The sequence below is a fragment of the Hipposideros armiger genome, unplaced genomic scaffold, assembly GCF_001890085.2.
Source record: "Hipposideros armiger isolate ML-2016 unplaced genomic scaffold, ASM189008v1 scaffold_188, whole genome shotgun sequence".
Classification (NCBI taxonomy): domain Eukaryota; kingdom Metazoa; phylum Chordata; class Mammalia; order Chiroptera; family Hipposideridae; genus Hipposideros; species Hipposideros armiger.
The window spans coordinates 2,483,970-2,504,964 of NW_017731538.1; the positions used below are offsets into that span (position 1 = coordinate 2,483,970).

At 35.8% G+C, this 20,995-nt stretch overlaps 1 protein-coding gene across 1 annotated transcript in view; it reads right to left on the reverse strand.

Annotated features, from left to right (window-relative positions):
* The window catches only part of COPB1 (coat protein complex I subunit beta 1), a 35,701-nt gene that overhangs the window by 10,548 nt on the left and 4,158 nt on the right, over positions 1 to 20,995 (reverse strand). The window contains exons 3-14 of the mRNA XM_019652884.1: positions 20,654 to 20,883; positions 20,055 to 20,224; positions 18,412 to 18,526; positions 16,528 to 16,620; positions 14,780 to 14,917; positions 12,083 to 12,202; positions 10,412 to 10,519; positions 9,635 to 9,781; positions 8,742 to 8,887; positions 7,246 to 7,342; positions 5,854 to 6,014; positions 4,314 to 4,434 (exon numbers count right to left, since the gene is read on the reverse strand). Coding sequence (XP_019508429.1) covers positions 4,314 to 4,434; positions 5,854 to 6,014; positions 7,246 to 7,342; positions 8,742 to 8,887; positions 9,635 to 9,781; positions 10,412 to 10,519; positions 12,083 to 12,202; positions 14,780 to 14,917; positions 16,528 to 16,620; positions 18,412 to 18,526; positions 20,055 to 20,224; positions 20,654 to 20,883 — 1,646 coding nt within the window. The remainder of the gene's footprint in view (positions 1 to 4,313; positions 4,435 to 5,853; positions 6,015 to 7,245; positions 7,343 to 8,741; positions 8,888 to 9,634; positions 9,782 to 10,411; positions 10,520 to 12,082; positions 12,203 to 14,779; positions 14,918 to 16,527; positions 16,621 to 18,411; positions 18,527 to 20,054; positions 20,225 to 20,653; positions 20,884 to 20,995) is intronic.

Here is a 20,995-nt window from a genome sequence, read left to right on the forward strand (position 1 = left end):
TTGCTGTCCTTTTGTTCTTCAGTCTAGTTGTGGAGGATGTCGCTTCACTGGCCCATGTTGGTATTATCATTGCGCTCTTCCCAGGTGAGGCAGTCGCTCGTCAGCCATTGGACGGCCACTCACAGCGGCTCATGGCAGCTCCCACCGGCTGCCAGCCACTCACAGTAGCTCACAGCAGCCCACTGCAGTAGGGGCTGCAGCCTATGCCGTTGCCAGCGACTCACGACAGCCCAGCTCCAGGACAAGCTGCTGTTCACCATCTTAGCTGTAGAGGGCGCAGAGTCACTGGACCTCATGTGCTACCCAAACCGGGGCCCTGCTGCTCAGAGCTGGCGTCCCAAGCCAACTCTTAACCAACGCACCACTGGGATGGCCCTTCACTTATTTTTTTAGCTAATCATATGAAAATAAGATACTTCACCTCATACATACTTCAGCATGTGTCTCTTAAGAATCAGGACAGTTTCCTATATAACCGCAATATCATTATCTCACCTGAGAAATGGAACAATTCCAAAATATATGTACTATACACTCTAAATTCAAATAAATCTTCCTAATTGTCACAAAATGTTTTCATTGTTTTTAAGTCCAAGTTCAGTTTCATGCATTTTATTTGGCTATTATTCTCCTAGTCCCTTTTAATCTAGACCAGTCCCTTGGCTTTTTGTATTGTTTTCCATCACAATGACTTTTTTCAGAGTCCAGGCCAGTTGTTTTATCGAGTGTCCCCACTTTTGGTTAGCATACCAGATAGGTGATGTTTCATATTTCATATGTACTGCATCAGGAGGCACATAATGTCAGGTTGTCACATTTTGGTGACGTTAAGTGTGATCACCTGCTGCTGCTATCTTAATCCTGTTGTGCACCAACCATTTCACACACGGGAATACCTTTAGCCACTTCCCACGGCCTTCTTATTGAAGTCCATATTACTTAGCCAGCTATTCAAAGTCTCCCACAAGTGAATCCAACTTACTTTTTCAGGCTCATGAAGCATTATCCTGACACATGCTCTATGTCATTGCCAAACTAAACTGCCTTTGTCTGAGTACTGATCTGCACACATGCATGACAAAACTACCAGAGACCTTGGGAAAGAACCAGCAGAGGAATTAGCGCAGCAATCCTCTGAGCCTGGACACTCTCTCCAGAAAGAGAGGAAAGAGGAGGGGACAGAAAAAAACAGCTGGAGAAATAAATAATCGCTGAAAATTTCCCAGTGCTCATAAAAACTATAAACCCACAAGAAGCACAGTGAAGCACAAGCAAAGTAAACACGAATAAAACCACACCAAGGCATATTCTAATCAAATTACTAAAACCCAGTGGTAAGGAGAAAAAAATCTAAAAACCAGCCAGAGAAAATAGGACACATTCCATACAGAGGCATGAGAATGGCAGGAAGCTCTTCATTAGGAAGCCAGAAGATAATGGAGCTACACCTTTTATGGTGCTGCATGCCAAAAGACAAGGAAGCAATGTCTTCATAGCACTAAAAGAAAAACTGTCAACCTAGAAATCTATGTCCACAAAGATACCTGTCAAAGATGATGTAGAAATAGACTTTTTCAGACAAACAGAAACCAAGAGAATTCACTTCCAACAGACCTGCAGTACAAGAAAAGTTGAAGCAAAATCTTTAGGCAAAGGTATATGAAACCACAGAGAAACACAAATCTACACAAATAAATGAAGAGCAATAGAGGCATAAATGAAGGAAAGCCAGTGTGATGATAAAAAAAAACCAAACTTCCTCCTGCCTTCCACCAAATTCAGAAAACTTCATGAAGCACGTTAACAGAAACCTGGCTCTCCCAACAGATGTCAGCAAATGCTCTCCCAACTTGCAGAACTACAGCAGCCTTTCTATAAGAAATCAAAATGGATTCTGAGACACAGAATCTTGGAAACTTTTAACAAGCATAATTTAAAGAATAGACAATTATACTGTGACTTGACCTGAATAAATAAATAATGGCTCACAGAGAGTTACAAAGTAAATTAATGCCAATAAATCAAAATAAACTGACAAAAAAGGATAATACACCATAGAATATGCCTGGCTCTCTAAATCTCACTTATTGCTCTTTTAATGATTAAAGTAAAAAACACACAAAAAGTTGAAAATCCCAAATCTAAAATGAAAATGTGTAATAATATGGTGGCTTAAGTAAATGAAGGAATCTAACGGACTGCTATGCAGCTATTAAATATTATAATTATTATGATTATGAAGGGTTAGGAATAACATGGGAAAATGTTTGTTGTAATGTTAAGTAAAACTGCAGTATTATAAAACACAAAATGATCACTACTAAAGTGTTTCATAGATAAAAGCCATATTAAACTCTTTCTGGAGAGAGAAAGGATTTTTGTTATTATATCTGGTAATGTTTCTATCTACACTACAGTATTAACAAGATTTGTATTTCAGTGCTATGACCATGAATGATCTTTTTCTTACTAGTTATTACATCACTACCTATTTATTTTAGCAACATGAAAAAAATAAATGAACAAAATCAAAACATTCACAATTCTACCACAGAGATATTTTTCTTTTAAATGAAGGCAAAGTAAAGATTTTTTTCAGGCAAATGAAAGCTGAGCGAATTCATCAGCAGCAGACCTGCATTATAAGAATGATCAAGTGCTTTAGGCAGAAAGAAAATATCGGATGGAAATCTGAATTTACATAAATAAAGAGCATCCTAATTAGTAAATATGTGGGTAAATATTGACTTTTTTCTCATTTAAAAGAATCTTTAGAAGAAAACTGACTATTTACAACACATGATAAAATCGGAATAATATACATACAGCCTTAAAAGGAAGGAAATTCTAATACATGCTACCATATAGATGAAGCCTGAAGACATGATGCTAAGTGAAATAAGCCAGTGGCAAAAGGGCAATTTTTGTATGACTCCACTTATATAAGGTACATAGAATAGGCAAATTGATAGAGGCAGAAAGTAGAACGGTGGTTGCCAGGGGCTGGAGGGAAGTATGGGAATTTTTGTTTGCTGGGTACAGTTTTAGTTCAGGATGATGGACGACGATAAGTTCTGCAGATGGAGAGCGGTAATAGCTGCACAACAGTGTGGATGTATGTTATGCCACAACTCAACTGTATACTTAAAAATAACTAAAATGGTCAATTATATGTTATGTATATTTTACCATAAAGAAAAACATGCAAAAAAAAAGCACTCAGGAAGGTATTGGAATTTTGCTTTGTCTCCTGTTCCCAACTCTTGACTTCTTACAATTGGCTAAGTCTACTCCTCTTCCTATCTGAGTGTGGACTCTAGATAAATAAGAAATGGGGGAGAGGGCTGGCCGAGTGGCGCGTTGGTTAAGAGCTGGCTTGGGACGCCAGAGGGCCCCGGTTCGGATCCCACATATGAGGGACAGTGACACTGCCCTCTACAGCTAAGATGCTGAACAACAGCTCAACCTGGAGCTGGGCTCCGGTGAGTCACCAGCACGGCACAGGCTGCAGACCCTGCTGCAGTGGGTTGCCATGGGCTACCCTGTGTAGCCAGCAGCCAGCGTGAGCGACCAGCAGCCGCCGTGAGTAGCCGTCCAGAAGCCAACGACTGATCTGCCTCGCCCGGGAAGAGCGCAATGATGGTGCCAACTTGGGCCAGTGAAACAGTGTCCTCCACAACTAGACTGAAGAACAAAAGGACAGCAACTTGTCTGTTCCCCTTCCCCCAATTCCCCAATAAAAATCTTAAAAAAAAAAAAAAGAAATGGGGGAGAATGGTGCATATATATAAAAAAAGATAATTAACTATTTAAAGCAAAAAGAATAATGTATCATAGGGCTGATAACATGATATGTAGAAATAAAATGTAGAACAGTAACACAAAGGATAGTAGTAGGGGTCCGGGGGGAGAATGGAAGTATATTTTAAATGAGCATACAGTCAGAATGGTCAGAAGCTATAATGAAGGTTACGAACTGCAGAAATGAGAATACATTTAAGAGACATCTCCGGCATAAAGTGGGCAATGCCTGACTGAATGAAGATGCTAGAGAAAGAGGCATTTCCTTCACTGAGCCTTGACTAATCCTAGAAAGCAGAAATGATTTCATAAACACATCTCTTCCATTGGACTAAATCACAAGGTCTTATTATTGCATTACTTTGTCAATTTTATAATAACATTATATTACTGTGTCCATTTCTCCCATTAAACCATAAGTTCTTTCATGACACTTTTGGGTCCCTCACAGTGAAATGATATAGCAGGCACTCATTCACTTGTTGGGTAAATGTAGAATAAATGGGACTTACATTTTGCTTTTTCTTCTCCTGAACCAAAGCTACATAGCGCAAGGCAATCTTGGTTAGAGTTGTGGCAAGGGAGGCAGCGACAAAAAAATCTCCATCCAGAAGGAATCCTCTCAGGGGAGGTCTGCAGAGCAATCAAGGAAAATGAGACCCACCAACTTACTAGGCAGCTTGTAGCTTTTGCATAAATCATTTAAGTAAGGCTATTTAACACTCTCACTGCCCCCCTTCAATGACAAGGATCTCAACTAGCTCCCTCTTTAGCTCTCTTGAGAATGAAAAAGGAAAAGAAAAAAATACATGGATTTAGAACTTATATTCAAATGATACAAGAGTCAACTGAATATGGAAAGAGAAAATGGTTAAGGGTGTATAAACTAGAGCCAAAGCTCCACATTCAAATCCCAGCTTATCTACAGTGCTTGTTTATTGTGAAGAGTTACAAAACTCTTCAAGCCTCAAATTTCTCTTCTATAAAATGGGACAATAATACACTATCTCAATGGATTTTTGTCAAGATTATACGAAGCAAAATACTTAGCACAAAGCCCAGTACATAAGAAACCATCATTAAAATTTTAGGCATTATTTTCATCATATTCACTATAAAACTGGAGAGCAAAATAAGGAGGAAATCATCAAAATTTTATTGCTCCAGTTAGAAGTGGAAAATCTTCCAAAACACATTTCCTAAATAATAGGCAATGAAACTCCAGTATCATAAAAATTACCTCAACTTAGCATTTTCTACATGAGTAAAATCATTTTAGTTTAAACAGAACACAGTTATTTCAATGAAAAAGTCATAAGGAACAGGATTCAAACCATCAACACAATTTCTGAGAGAAAGAACTTAAATGTCCTCCTTTCAAGTATCTTAAATGGCAAAGATTTCCATTTTGGTCAAAAAAGCAAATAAGAGGAAAGAAATCACATGTTTTATACACACAGATTAATAAAAAAAAAGTATACTGTATTTTGCCACATATAATGCACACTTTTTTGCCCAAATTTGTGAGGGAAAAATATGGATGTGCATTATACATAAATGTACTAACTCCGTATCTATATAAATGTTTTAACTCTTTTATTTATGCTTATGAGTTAAAAGTATAACTCTAGAAATCAATAACGATATCCATATGCAAAATAATATCCTGGAATACAATAATCAGCTTTGTTGAACTTAACGACAAACTTGCAACAACGAAGAGTTCCTGGCCTTCTATGATGCGTAAATATTGTAAATTTGTTATCAGTACATAAAATTTCTTGTACCTTGTATCTGTTCTTGTGTTCTATAATTATTTGTTACATAAAATTTCTTGTACCATAATATGTTAAAAATAAATGTTAAAATTCCTTTATAACACAAAAAACAAGTACCTAAACGTAAACAAATAAAAATTTGAATTAAAAAATTAAAATGAAAGATTTTTTTCCCTGAAAGGTTGGGCCAAAAACGTGGGTGCGCATTATATACGGGAGTGCATTATACACAGCAAAACATGGTAGCTGGCTGAGCACGAGTGCTGCAAATTACCTTTCTTCCTCTTTCTTGGTGGGTCTAGAGCTGCTAAGGGCACTCTGAGTTGCATAGGTGCCCATCTCAGTTACCAATTTCTGAACTGGTCCCACAGTTATTTCCTCTTCAGGTTTTAATTCACCAGCTTCTTTCTTTATTTCTGACTCTACAATTGGGATCTAAAAATCAATTGGAAACATCAACTTTGTAATAATATCAATAGCAAGCAAAATCATATTTAAATATTCAATCATTTCTGTAGCAAAGACATTCCCCCAATGGGACTCTTGGAACTTGGAACTCTGCTTTCAATTTTCTTTCCTTCCCATGGTAATGTAATGAGAAGAACAGAGGCTTGTGAACTGGATGCCACTTACTAGTTAAATGGTTTGGGGCAAATTAATTAAACTAAACTACTATAAGCCTTAGTTTCTTTTTTTTTTAGCTGAGCCATCCTGCCACCTGTTGGCAGCTCAGCAGCAGCTCAGCTTGGGCTGGGAATTGAACCTCTGTTGCTCACTTGAGCGAGCTCTTAACCAACTGAGCCACTCGGCCAGCCCGAGCCTTAGTTTCTTAATCTGTTAAATGCAAATCTTAATTCTTTCCACTCAAGTTACTTAAGGAAAGTGTTCAGGACAGTGACTAAGTAGATACTCTTATTCCTCTTCTCCATCCCTTCCCTTGAAATACATACCTCTATAATGAAATAAATCTAACTTATTTGCACAAAATAACTTCATCAATTACCTTTTTAAAAAAAATCAAATAGCTACTAGGTATTTATTCCTTAATACCATACCAGTCCATCATCCAATTTAAGAGCTCTAAAAACCTTCAATCATTACCTATCAATTCCTTTATTTTATATATTTATTTTATATATGATGTCCAGTCAGGTTAAGGAACTTATATCCAAGGTCCTAGAACTTATATCCACTGGCAGAAGCAAGACTGGAACCCAGGTCTCCTAACAATCCCTAGTTCTAATCTTTTCTCCCATATGGTTGTTTGAATGAGGAAATACTGCCAGTTTTCGTACATAAATATTGTAAAGTCAGCTCTGTTCTTATATTTGCATTCTTTGTTCAGAACACATAGGCTAAAGCTGAGCTTTACAAGTGTTTTTCTTTATTTAAAAGACAGCACCTTTTGTTCAAATAAAATCTTATCCAGAAGGGTAAATAATACAGATAAAAGAATAGGTATTATGGCTCAATGCAGGGGAGGGGAATTCCCCTAATTTCCCATAGCTCCTAAGGCTTAATCATCTGGGTAATTAAAATACATTTTTCAGAGTTCTTAGCACAGTCAGTGCTAAATAAAAACACAAAAGCAAATCACCACATAAAAGTCAAATGTACTGAAGTACAAATCACCATACAATGGAGCACTGACTAAAGTGAAACGTACCTCCCCAAGGGACCTGCGGACCTCAGTCATCACACTCTGAATGTCTTCCTTGGTACTACAGTATTCTCCCAGGATCCAGAGCGCTCCTCGGTAAATCCTAAGGCAAGAACACACGTTCTGAAACACTGACGTTGCCAACGAATCTTGAAGAAGAGATCTTTCTTTGTGAATTTATGCTCAAGCGAGAAAAAAAGATTGTGCAAGTCTAAGGGATCATGGATGACATTTTAGGAAAGAATATAACAAAGACACTAAGTTTCTTTGATTCTCTACAGAAATCACAAGGATTAAAAGGAAAACAATGTCTCATCCATCACTATTAGCAGCATTTTAAAACTGGAAATCTCAGTAGTAAAAATAAAATATCAGAATGTTTCTCAGAAAGGTGCTATCTTCCTTAGGACATCGTTAAGATAAACTTGATTTTATCACTTAGTATTATAAAAGATTTATTATTTTAATGTAAAAGTACTTTTTATTTGTAGTCACTGAAAAGAAGAGGCAGGATGCCGAACAGAACAATGGACCAGGAAGGAGTACAAAGGACCAGTAACAAAAAAACCCTACAAGTAAAGAAAGCAACTATTTTCTAGTTAAAAATGTTAAAGTGAATAAAGTCTTCAGTTATGTTTTCCCTAAGATTTTCCTTAAATTTATTCTTTAAAGAATTTTAGGGGCGGCCGGTGGGCTCAGGTGGTTAGAGTGCAGGGCTCAGTGCTCATAACACCAAGGTTGCCAGTTCGATCCCCACATGGGCCACTGAGCTGCGCCCTCCACAACTAGCCTGAAACAACCACTTGACTTGGAGCTGATGGGTCCTGGAAAAACACACTGTTCCCCAATAAAATTAAAAAAAAAAAAAAAAGTTTCTAGAAACTGAAGCTCTAAGAGATCATAGCTGTCAAAAGCAAAACCTTGATATATTCTCTTTTCTCACCAAGTAAGCAAATCTTTCTCACTTGCTTAAATAACAGTACATTTTCAACCAGAAAAACAATTTTGTAATAGTCCTTTCTTTTCTGTCTAGGTAGATATAATGCAAGTCCATTATAGTCTATCTATCAGATGCTTTAAATGAAACAAAATTAGGATGTAACAGTCCTTTCTCATTAGAAAGGCTATCTGAAGGGAAACACAATGTCAGATTTAGGTTGCATTTGTAATTCTTCATTTCAATAAATGCTAAAAGGGGATGCAAATTATATCCTAAAAGCGATACCTTTAAAAAATATGTTCCTTAGTCACTTCAGGAGTCAGTGTTTTAGAGGAAATCAGGATAGAGAAACCTACGTAGCTAAATAACAACTACGAAAATAAATGTTGCCCACAGATTATGAGTTAACCAAGGATGGGGGTGAGGTGATGACTGCTGTCATATGTATTTTGTCTTGTTTTCAGTCATCTTTCCTTCCTTATATTTTCTCAACTGGCCCTTTAAAGATAGACACCAGTAATATGTTTACTTGATTTTACATTTAAACAGATTTTAAACCTACTTGACGGATTTAATAGCATGAAAGACTTCAAGCATCTTCTCAACAATAAGCATTCTCAGGTTATCAAAGCGCTGAATGGCTTCACGAACAAACTCCAAGACATCAGCAGCTGCTGCTTCATTACTGTCGCTGAGAAATTCCATTAACTAAAATAAAAACAAAGGAAAAGAGGATAACAACCTTAAGCAATTTTTAGTAAGGTTTACTAAAATTAAAAATTTACAAGTATGTAATTAATAATTTTCAAACATGTAACAAAATGTATGTTGAGAGACAAGTACCATTACGTAAACCCAGTTACAATGGATTTTCTGTTTTATGTGCAGCAAAGTTTATTACAAAACTCACTATACAACACAAGGTGGGAATCCACAACTCGAAATAAATTGGATACTCCTAAGTTGTAACTAACTTAGAAAAAATTTTAGAAAAAATTCAGAACACAAAGGCAAAATTTGAAATTACAATAATATACCTCTGTCATTTAGCTGACAGTGACAGAAAAGAACATACTCTAGGTATGTAAATTTTTCCTATAACTGAATCCTTCAACTTTAAGAGGTAAAACTATTGAAAGGAATACTTATTTGCCCTACTGATACGTATACCCAGAATAATTTTACTTTAGGTAATTATAACAAACATCAATTATAACAACATGCAAAGGTATTTCTGTCACTTTATTTTTATTTGCTTTTTTCTTTTTGATGAAGATGGAAGAGAAAAAGTTAAGAGTCTATTCTTCTGAGCTTAAGAGTGGACATAAAGATCCCTTCTGACTGTGAGGTTTAATAATTCCAGACAGTTGAGACTTCCAGAGTTTAAGTACAGAATAACTAGAAAATTTTATTCTTTTAGAGAATTTCAAAATTACGGTAATCAGAATTACATACCACAGGAATAACATTTGCAGCCATATCTGGAAATCGGACAGAACAGGAATGCAATGTTCGCACAAGGAGTTGTCTATATTTGTCAGTATCTTCATGCTCAGACACATTATTTGTTTTAATCACTTCCTTCTTCAAGACAATAACCAGCTATAACAAAGTAAAATTAAATGAGGATTACATCACGTTTGGCTGACAGCTTACAAACTTGCTATCAAGAGTTTTGTTTTAGGAGCTGGCCGAGTGGCTCAGTTGGTAAAGAGTTAGCTTAAGAGCGGGAGCTCTGAGCAACAGGGCCACCGGTTCGATTCCCACACGGGCCAGTGACACTGCACCTGGGCTGAGTTGCTGCTGAGTTGCCAACAGGTGGCAGGATGGCTCAGCTGGTGAGAGCACGTGCTCCTAACAAGACTGCCTGTTTGATGGTGGGTTACATCTGCCCACAACTAAGACTGAACTCAGCACCTTGAGCTGAGCTGCTGCCCAGATGGCTCAGCAGACAGAGCATGCACTCTTGACAACAAGGCTGTTGGTTCAACTCCCGCAGGGGATGGCAGCTACACCCACCCACAACTAAGATTGTAACACAGCACCTTGAGCTTAGAGGCCACCAGCTGCAGATGGGCAGCCAGATGGCGACTGGCGCCCTCCACAACTAAGATTGAATGAAGAACAACAACTTGGCTGGTCCCTCTCTCCAATTCCCCAACACTGTTCCCCTTCCCCAATTAAAAAATAATAATAATAGTAATAGGAAAAAAAAAAAAAGTTTTGTTTTACCTCTTCCACATTCCTAGAAGAGACAAGATCCAGTGCTAACTGCAGAGTTTTCTTGCGTACTTCTAAGTCTGGTGTGCTCAATACTCTTAGGATGTCCATAACCAGATCCTGAAAAAGAACAAAATATCCAGAATTAACACCAGTAATGCTGGTCATAAGAAGAAAATCTTAACTGTAGAATGGAAGGTCTGTGCATCATCACCTTAATTCTTTGATCAATAATAAAAACACTAGTGGTGAAAGAATCACATGTTTTGGGTCTCCTGATATAATGTAATATGAAGTATGTAATATCACATATGATGCGTTCAAACTGAAAATATTTACTCTGAGTCTATCAAGCTTTAAATCAAACTTACAGTTTATAGGAAATATAGAAGTCAGAGGAACAAGCTAACTGACACCACAAGAAAGCAACCAGACACACTCAGAGGGGTACCTTACAGAGCAACTGGCCTGGTATCTTCAACAAGTCAGCGTCATGAAACAAAGAGATTGCTCAAAGTAAGAGACTTAACGGACATAACCAGATATGATGTATAGTCATGAATTGGGCAAACCACATAAAAAAGGGCATTTGGGGGACATCTGGTAAAATCTAAGTTTGGAGTTGGTATTAGATAATATTAAGAAATTATTAAAATTTTGTTAAGTGTGATAATGTTATTTTGACTCTGCAGAAAAATGTAGTCTTTTAAAGATGCATACTTAAAAAAATCTATGGCAAGGGCCGGCTGAGTGGCTCAGTTGGTTAAGAGCTCGCTCAAGAGTTTGAGCTCTGAGCAACAGCAGTTCGAGTCAGCCCGAGCTGAGCAGCCGTGAGCTGCCAACAGGTGGCGGGATGGCTCAGCTAAAAAAACAAAAAACAAACAAAAAATAAAAAATAAAAATCTATGGCAGATATTTTAAAACATAGCAAAATTAAAAGTGGTTTTACTTCTTTAAAATTGTATGTTTTAAAAAAATTTTCACTGCATAAATTCTAAAAAGTCTAAGAATGAATTCCTGTATAACCCTCACTTAATATTCATTAGTTAATATTTTGCTATATATGCTTTATCATACTCTCTACTCCTAAACATTTTAGTGTATACCTCCCAAGAATAAGAATAATTTCTTAAGTAACCACACTTAATTATCAAATTCAGAGAACATTGATAAGAATACTATAAACTAATATACAGTCTACATTCACATTTATTCAATTGTTCCAATACTGTCCTTTATACACAATTTTTTGTTGTGGTTCTGATCCAGGGTCAGTACTGAATTTAGCTGTCATGGGGCTTTATTTTTATAACAATCATTATTCTCACAGATTAAACAGGTATGCTGATATTTTCTAGAATATAATCATTTTTTATTCCCAATCAGTAGGTATATTTTCCAAGAAATGTAAATTACATTCAAATCAAAACAAATATATCTCTATTGCTAATAATACCAAGTACAGTACAAACAGAAAAAAGGTAACATATTAATTCATGTTAGAAATATTTTTTTATAGTAAAGACAATGCCCCAAAAAGCTATGGTGATACAGGAGTTACACCTTAGTTGAGCAAAATTTAAACTGCCCCATCTCCAAGCTAACGAAAAGGGCAAGGCTTGGAAGTTATCTCAACTTGAAAAAGATTTTACTTAGGATGTTCCTCTTTCAGATAATATTTACCTGTAGTACTCGTTCATGAGCAGGATGCTCTTTTAATTCTACCAATCGATCCAGAACTATGAGCTTTACATTGTTGTCACTCTCCTTAATAATTAAATCAATGTAACACTGAGCAGCAGCCTAGATAAAAAAAGAAATACATTTTGAGAACAGTCATCTATCTTAAATAGAGAATCTGAAAATATGAAGACAGCCCTCACAAAGCCAAAACATATTCACTACCCCTGTACTAAGAATTTATGAATTTTCCCCAGATGAACGTGTCCTTCTATTCCCTAAATACTAACAAATTTCATTATTTTTCAAGTTTATAAAAGATTAGAAGCATCATAAATTAAAAGAATGAAAAGGGGCTGTAACAGGCAGAAACACTTATTAACAGCCAAAAATTAAGGTTAGAAACTAAGGAACGAGGCAGAAAAAAGCAGATAGACAATTCCAAAAAGTATCGTTACTGAGCACCTTTTACTTTACATACAAAGTCTAACACATCTGCATTACAGTACAGAAAAGTCAAGAATATTAAGATGACCCTGAGTTATTAAAAGCAGAGGACAAAGGAACAAACCTGAAAGAGCTCCCAATGACCTGGAACAATTCAATCAACAAAATAAATAATAATAATATTGGATTATAATCCATACAAAAAAATTCCCATACTGATGAAGGAAGGAAGGAAAGGAGAGAGGAATGGAAGGTGGGATGAATAAGGGATAGTTCTCTTTTGTAGAACTCCAATTAGTAAATGTAGAATGAGGGAAATAGAAAACCACCATTAAAAAAACCACAGTAATAACTGCTGTAGAGAATATCCACTGATGGATGCTAAAATTAGTTGGTGCAAGTTTGAGGAGAAATAGGATATTTGCACACTTTCAAAGTTTCTTCCCATGAAATTTACTAATTACAAAAGGAAAAATAATTCGAGAGTGGAGAAATCTGGCAGACACTACCTTAACCGACTGATCAGGGTTAACATCACCAGTAATAAACATCAACATATGTACAATACTTCAGGGACGTCTGAGTGGCTTGGTTGGTTAAGAGCTTGCTCAAGAGTGCGAGCTCTGAGCAACAGGGTTGCCGGTTCGATTCCCACATGGGCCAGTGAGCTACGCCTGAGCTGAGCTGCCAACAGGATGGCTCAGCTGGTGAGAGCACGTGCTCCTAACAACAAGATTGCCTATTTGAGATGGTGGGCTATGCCCACCCGCAACTAAAGACTGAAATCGGCACCTTGAACTGAGCTGCCACCCAGGTGGCTCAGGGTATAGAGTGTGCGCTCTTAACAACGAGGCTGCTGGTTCAACTCCCACATGGGATGGTGGCTGTGCCCACCCTCAACTAATTGAACACAGCACCTTGAGCTGAGCGGCGCAACTGGACTTGGAGCTGAGCTTGCTGTGCCCTCCACAACTAAGATTGAAGGACAACAACTTGGCTGTTCCCCCTCCCCAATTCCTCAACACTGTTCCCCTTCCCGAAGCTCCCAATTAAAAAAAAAAAAAATCTTAAAAAAAACCAAAACCAAACAAACCATATGAACTTCTTTATGATACACTGAGAAGGGTGCATCACTTCTGTGGTAGTCTTCCCCAAAGTGCATAACCTCAAGTAATTGTGAGAAAACATCAGACAAGCCCAAATTTTGAGGGAAACTTTACAAAGTGATCCAATGCTCTTCAAAAGTGTCAATGTCATGAAAAACAAGGAAAGGCTGAGTAACTGTCACAGAGGAGACTGACACATGAAAACTAGGTGTCTTGTGGGAGCCTGGACTAGATCCTGGGACAGAAAATGGGCATTAGTGGGGAAACTGGTGAAATTCGAATAAAGTCTATAGTTGACAATATTGTTCTAATTGTAATTTCTTAGTTTTGACAATTATACAATCATTATAGAAGACATGAGATTCACAGGCAGGTGGGTGAAGGATAATGGAAACTTTGCCGTATTTTTACAACTTTTCTGTAAGTCTAAAATTATTTCAATAAAAAAAGTTTTGTTATCATTTTTTTTTAGCTGAGCCATCCTGCCACCTGTTGGCAGCTCAGCTTGGGCCAGAAATTGAACCAGCGACCCTGTTGCTCAGAGCTCACACTGTTGAGCGAGCTCTTAACCAACTGAGCCACTCGGCTGGCCCTCCCTCAATATAAAAAGTTTGAAGTATTGGTGAGTAAAGCAGTAAATTCTATTTATAAAATCTGACTTTCTAGAACTATTCATTCTCTGAAAATATTAGGGGCTCCTCATATAGTGCTTTTTCCCTCATATAGTCTTGATACAGTAAATTAAAGAAGAGAAAGATAATACTCCATTATTGAAAATACTCACTGGAAACTTTTTTTTAGGATCCATCACTTAGGATCCAGAATTCATTCTCCCAGATCTAGTTTTTAATGTCATTAAAGTATGGGGAGAGATCTTAAAATACCAGTATCATTCTCCTGAAATTAGATAGATTGGTATTCTCTCTTTGTCTCTGCGTCTCTCTCCATGTATATATGAATGAAAGCAGGAAGGAAGAAAAGAAGGAAGGTCGGGCTAAGGAATCCAGTAATTTCATAGAATTCGGAGTTGTTATTTCTATGCCATGTGACACCATGTAACCACATGATAAACTGCCATGTCACTAAATCCTAAGTGATAAGACAGCATACCTCTCATCTAATTGGCCCTGAGAGAAATAAGCAGTACCTTGATTGCAGTAGGGGCACTAGAGAGTGTCACTAATGTTCCGGCGGCTTCATACTTGACGGCGGGGCTGGATGACTGTAATAAGTTATAGATGCAACGAATGAAGCGAGCCCTTTCTGATGGATTTGCATGACAGACCTGGAGAAAAAAACATTTAGGGTCCAACTGACTTCAGAACACTTGCTTTAAAATGGATTTTTAAAAAATGGGTGTCAGCTTATGAAATGCTACTTTTCTTAACTTGAAAACTAAGAATAGTCTGAAGATGCCAGCCAACCTGGGATGAGACACTGTGACACAACACTGGAAATTTCAGAAAGAAATAGGTTTTACTTCAAGTAATTGTTACAGTTACTCATTCATTTATTCTTTCAATCACAATTTGTACTTTTACTCTTTCACAAATGGCTTTCGGATGGCTTATAATAAAAGATGCATACTATACACAAGTGAAATAGAAAATGTAAAGTGCAAAAGCAAGGACAACAACTCAATAACCAAATACACTAATATAGGTACTGTGACAGGTTATTAAATTTGATCAATTTTTATTCTGGATGTCATGTCAAAAAGAAACATGGTGGATTATACAAATCTCAACATCTGATAAAAAGAAAATACTAGTTCTCAAAGCAAGCAAGATACCTCTTTTTCAAGAACTACTACTTATTATTTGGAACCATATTCAATATTAAGGGGACAACTAAAACTTTCTATCCTGTTCTAAATGCATCTTAGTACTTTTACCTGTGAAGAAAATATCCTTTATTTTTTCTCTTTTGAATTTAGTAGTTATGTTGGATTTTCCTAAAATGTATCCAGTCAAATCTCTATTACTTGGGCATGACTCAAAAGCTAATCTCTCTTCCTATAACCTGGACCCTGCTAGACAAAGAAGTCACTGGATAGCAGAGAACCCCTATTTCTGAGAACCTCAGTGGCATCCTTAAACCATACATATGAATCAAAACTATATATTTACAATTCTGGTTTCATCTAAATGCCACTTCTGAGTGCCTGGTACCCTGTATTAAAAGGGGCCTCTTTCCTGCAGAAGCAAAGATGGCTATAATTAATTAGCAGTGTCTGCTATGGGTATTTTTTTGTGCATACCATCCTACTCAATAAAATCATTCCTGATGTAGATTTTGTTGGCCGCCAATGGTATCAACAGCAAAAATGAATGTTACTGCATCTTTTATTTTATCAGAACATTCAGATGCAATCAATTCTTTCAAAGAATATATAATTAAAATGTTGCCGGTAAAGTACTTCATTTTAAAACCAAATCTCTTATCTAGTTTTAGATTTCCTGTTAGTCAATGGCTTGCAATGTCATATTAAGATATTTAAAGTCTCTCTTCTCTTTTGCAAACAGGGAACATAAAAAGCATGATGGCTTTTATTGTTTGTTTTTAGATTTCTGAAGTAGTCAAGAAAAGATCTTGAATTTTATTCCAAAGCCTAATTCAAAATCTATTCAGTGACTGAGAAGTACACAACAATTTCTTTGCAGTTGTATTGGGTCAAGCCATGAATTTTTATAGAATTCTTTACAGAGGTTTAGAAAAATATGTAAGCAAGTACTTGGAAAACAAAATAAAACAAAGGAAAACAAGACTTTAACAGGTAATGCTATAAAATATTTCTACTATTAAAACATATATCCTAGCAATTAAGCAGCTTCCCAGAAAGACTGCTTTCCCATATCTTAAACTGTTTGTTTTACCCATCCTAATTAGTCTTACCTTATAAATTAGTTCAACAATAACCAATTGAAGAATGTCTCCAAATGTCTGAACTTGATCAATACAAGTACTTAGGTAATCCAAAGCTCGATCCTAAAAAAATAAGAATATATTGATCAAACTCCACCTCATTAAAAAATAGGACTTAATGCAACTTTAAAAAATATGCACAACTAAATACAAAACAAATGAGAAAATCAGGACAAAGAAAAATTAACTGAAAGAAAAAAACGACAGTTAACACATAAAGTCAAATATATATTCTAAAAATGGGCCACAAATCTGGGATCCGAATTTTCTAGCAGCTAAACCAAGGAGAAAACCATTATGTATTCAGGGTCATGATTCAGAGCATCTATACAATCAGAACAAACCAGCTGCTTAGGGGTATAGTTATTCCTATTTCTGAGACCTAGAAGAAAAATCTCATCGATTCTCATATACTGAACACTGTGATACATAGAACTATGGCTTCAACAACATCTCTATAGTAAAAGTATCAACAAATTTTATTAAACTATTTCTGATTTTGTTTCTTCACGTAGGTAAAATAAAAACACAGGTCAGTAAAATCAACTCTAAAGAGGACAAAACATTGTTAACTAAATAAGTTTTCTTACAATCTTGTTTACAAAGATAAAATGACAGCTTCTAGATTTCAAAGGAATGAACAGACTACGTATTTTTTAATCTTCATGCATATTATTTCCCGCATTTTGAAAATAAATACTGGATAGCAAAAATTCCAAGATTGGATGCCACCAAGGTATGCAGAGTCGCTGCTAACCAGGAGATCCATAAACTTGAACCACCAGCAGAGCTGGATGCAAAGTTGATATCTGCTTCTGAGATTTGAAGAGCTTAATAAGAATACACATCTAAACTGAAAGTTACCCTTCTTTCGCAGACATGGCTCAGGGTGGACTTTATAGAAAGCTACTATTGTTCTCTATTGAACAATTTTAGTAATTTACTTTTTTTTATTGTGAAATACATTTTTTAAATTAGTTTCAGCTGTACAACACAGTGCAATAGCTATACTTTTTACCCCTCACAGTGACAACCCCGCTCCCCCTCTATTGAACAATTTTAAATCTATAGATTTAAAGAGAAGGAAAACCAGGAAATCAAAGCCTCAAAGTGCCACAGGATATGGCTGCAATAATTTCAATCTGGAAAAACAGTAAAGTGGTTGTTCTTAAATGCCTCTCCAATGTTTACTTTTAAAAAAAGGATATGGGCCGGCTGAGTGGCGCGATGGTTGAGAACTCGCTTAGGATGCCAGAGGGCCCCAGTTCGGATCCCACATATGAGGGCCAGTGACACTGCCCTCCACAGCTAAGATGCTGAACAACAGCTCAACCTGGAGCTGGGCTGCCATGAGTCACCAGCGACAGCGTAGGCTGCAGCCCCTGTTGCAGAGTGTTGCCATGGGCTACCGTATGCAGCCAGCAGCCAGCGTGAGCGGCCAGCAGCCGCAGTGAGCGGCCGTCCAGAAGCCGGCGACTGATCTGCCTCGCCAGAGAAGAGCGCAATGATGGTGCCAACTTGGGCCAGTGAAGCAACATCCTCCACAACTAGATTGAACAAAACGACAGCAACTTGTCTGTTCCCCTTCCCCCAATTCCCCAGCAAAAATCTTAAAAAAATAAAAAAATAAATAAAAAATAAAAATAAATAAAAAAAGGATATATACATAAGCAATATTTCAGAAAAGGTTAAAACTGTATTTTTTACAAATTAAGTTTGAAAATCTAAATTAATCAAAACATACAAATCACATGTACTATAAACAAATTTACTAAAAATTTGATTAAACCTATGTAATACTTTTAATTCTCATTTCAATACAGTCATCAAAGTAATTTTTAAAAAGCATTTCACCTGATCTGCATGAATTAGCATCATAAATGCATTCCTTTTGCAACTTGCATCCTTCTCATTCACCAGAAAATCATGTATCAGTTCAGGAGCATCAGGTATAAGATGTTCAAAATTTCTTGAAAAACAAAAAAACAAACAAAAAAAAACATGTTTAATAAAAACCTTTGTTATTTTAGTAACTCTCTGGACACTATCAAAGTTAGCTTTTATCAAACTTTATAACACTATCATTTTGCTTTTTAAAACATTAAATCAATTAGAAAATTGTGGATAGGGGTCACAAGCTTACATCTTCATCTATTATCAAATTATATTGTTCTAGTTCAATACAGAAAAAACTAATTTATTCAACATGCTATCTATCAACTATCTTTAATAATTGTCTTTCATATAATTTAGAAATATAATATCGATGCTCACAATGACATTCTCAAGGTACTAAAAAAGATCCTTCATTAAGAACTATTAGAGAAAAAAATAGTCCCTTGAATTTTACCAGTTATGCACTATATTAATTTACTTATTTACTCACTTATTTTAGGAATTTTTAAGTATTTGCAGTCAACAGCATAATGAACACCAGCTTAATAAAAACCATCACCTAACATCAACAATTATTAATTCATAGCCATTTTTGTTTCACCTATACCCTTTCCCCACTTCTCTCCTCCCATATTATTTTGAAGTAAATCCCAGACTACTTATCATTTCTTTTGTAAATATATTGGTATGTTCTCTAAAATTAAGAATTCTTTCTTTTTAAAACTAATCGTAATACCATTATTGTACCTTTAAAAATTTAATAATTCTTTAATATCACCATATAGACAGTTTTTAAATTTTAAATTTTCTTATAAATGGCATAATTTTTGTGCATGCACTGTTGCTTAAATACTGATATTTGTGTAGTCTGTATGGTAGTTTTCAAAGAATTTTATGTTATTAACCACAATACCACTTTCCCTAACAAATAACAAAATCTAATATAACAGTAAGAGAACTGTGAAATTATGTAACCATCAACTATTAAAGTACAAAGATATTTATAAAAATTACATTCTACTTCTAAATAGATTGATACCAGTGATTGTAAAAACCAAGGACTCTAGCTAGCCTCATCTAACTGGTTCCTTGAATTGTTTTTAAAGTCCAAAATCTTCAGCTTTCTAAGAACAGGAGTCAGCTGAAAACTGCAACCCTTCCTATTTAAAAAGTTCCCTCTGTAAGGTCTCTAAGGGTAAAAATACAAGACCCACATTCCACAAAAAGAGAATTCTAAAACAGGGTAAAAAACTCAAAGCCTATAGGGACTAAGTAAGTTAATAAATTAATTAAGTGGGCTGGAGTAATACATTAAGAAACACAGGTACTGTTATAAACTGTAAAGTGTACAACCTGTTTAAAGGCGGCTACTGTCATTGAATTTCAGCAGATTGTTGTCATGCAGAAACTAGAACCCAGTGTTGCCAGATCTTTGATTTTTTCAATGCTGACAACTTGATGATAAGGAGAAAAATCTTGTTCAGGCCAAACAAAACATATGCGAATGCTACATACAATCTGTAAGAAACCATTTTGGAACCTCTAATCTAAAAGACTAAACAGTCCTCAGAGAACTAGGCCAAAGGAGTATCTCTGTTTACCTATAGATGGTGTAGATGGCCAAAACAGCATTTCTTCTCACATAGCTGTGTCGATGCTCCAAGCAACCACGGATAGCTGGCATTAAAGGTTCTAGCAATTCTGCTTCTTTCAATTTGCAAAGAAAACGAAGAGTAGATCCTCGAATAAATTCATTAGGATGCTGAAGATCCTGATATAAATAATTTAAATATGAAATGTTGAGTTCCAGCATTTTATAAAAAAAATTAAAAAATAAAATAAAATTTTTAATGCAAAATTTTCCAATGAAAAATATCAGAAAGTAGGTTTGAGGAAAAAGACCTAAATTATCAGATAAGTCATCAAATTCCTGCTGATTAAAACAATTTTTATTTATCACATCAATGTCATATTCTGTGTCACTGGTTTTTATTAACAACACAAAAAATGCATGGAAAATGCCTGAAAAACAGTAACATAACTTTTTACAATAACTCTTTATAATTTCAGTTCCATATATTTACAGTTTACGTCTTATCTAGATTTAATTTTAAAGACTAAAGCAAAGCCCATTCCACCAATTTTACAATTACCTAAAATCAAAGCAATATTCTGAGATAATTATTAAGATTTAGTTTACCTTTCTATATGCATCACATACAAGGATCATTTCATGTAAAAGTCTCCCGTCTGGAGTTGTTTTAGGAACAATTTCCCAAAATACCAGAAGTAATTTTTTGATAGTGTGATCCTGAAGAGGTAACACGAAACGAATGATGGTCATCAGAAGTCCAGGGAGCTTTTCGCCATTCAGAATCATAATGATGACTTTCTTCAAAGCTTCCGTCTTTGACTTCACATCTCCTTTTTCTGATTCAAAAATTAAAATAACAAAAAGTGCAATTATTTAAAAAGAAAATTCCTCAGATAATTTCAAAAGCAATTACTAGAATACTTTCTTACTTGATCAGCAGAAAGTTAA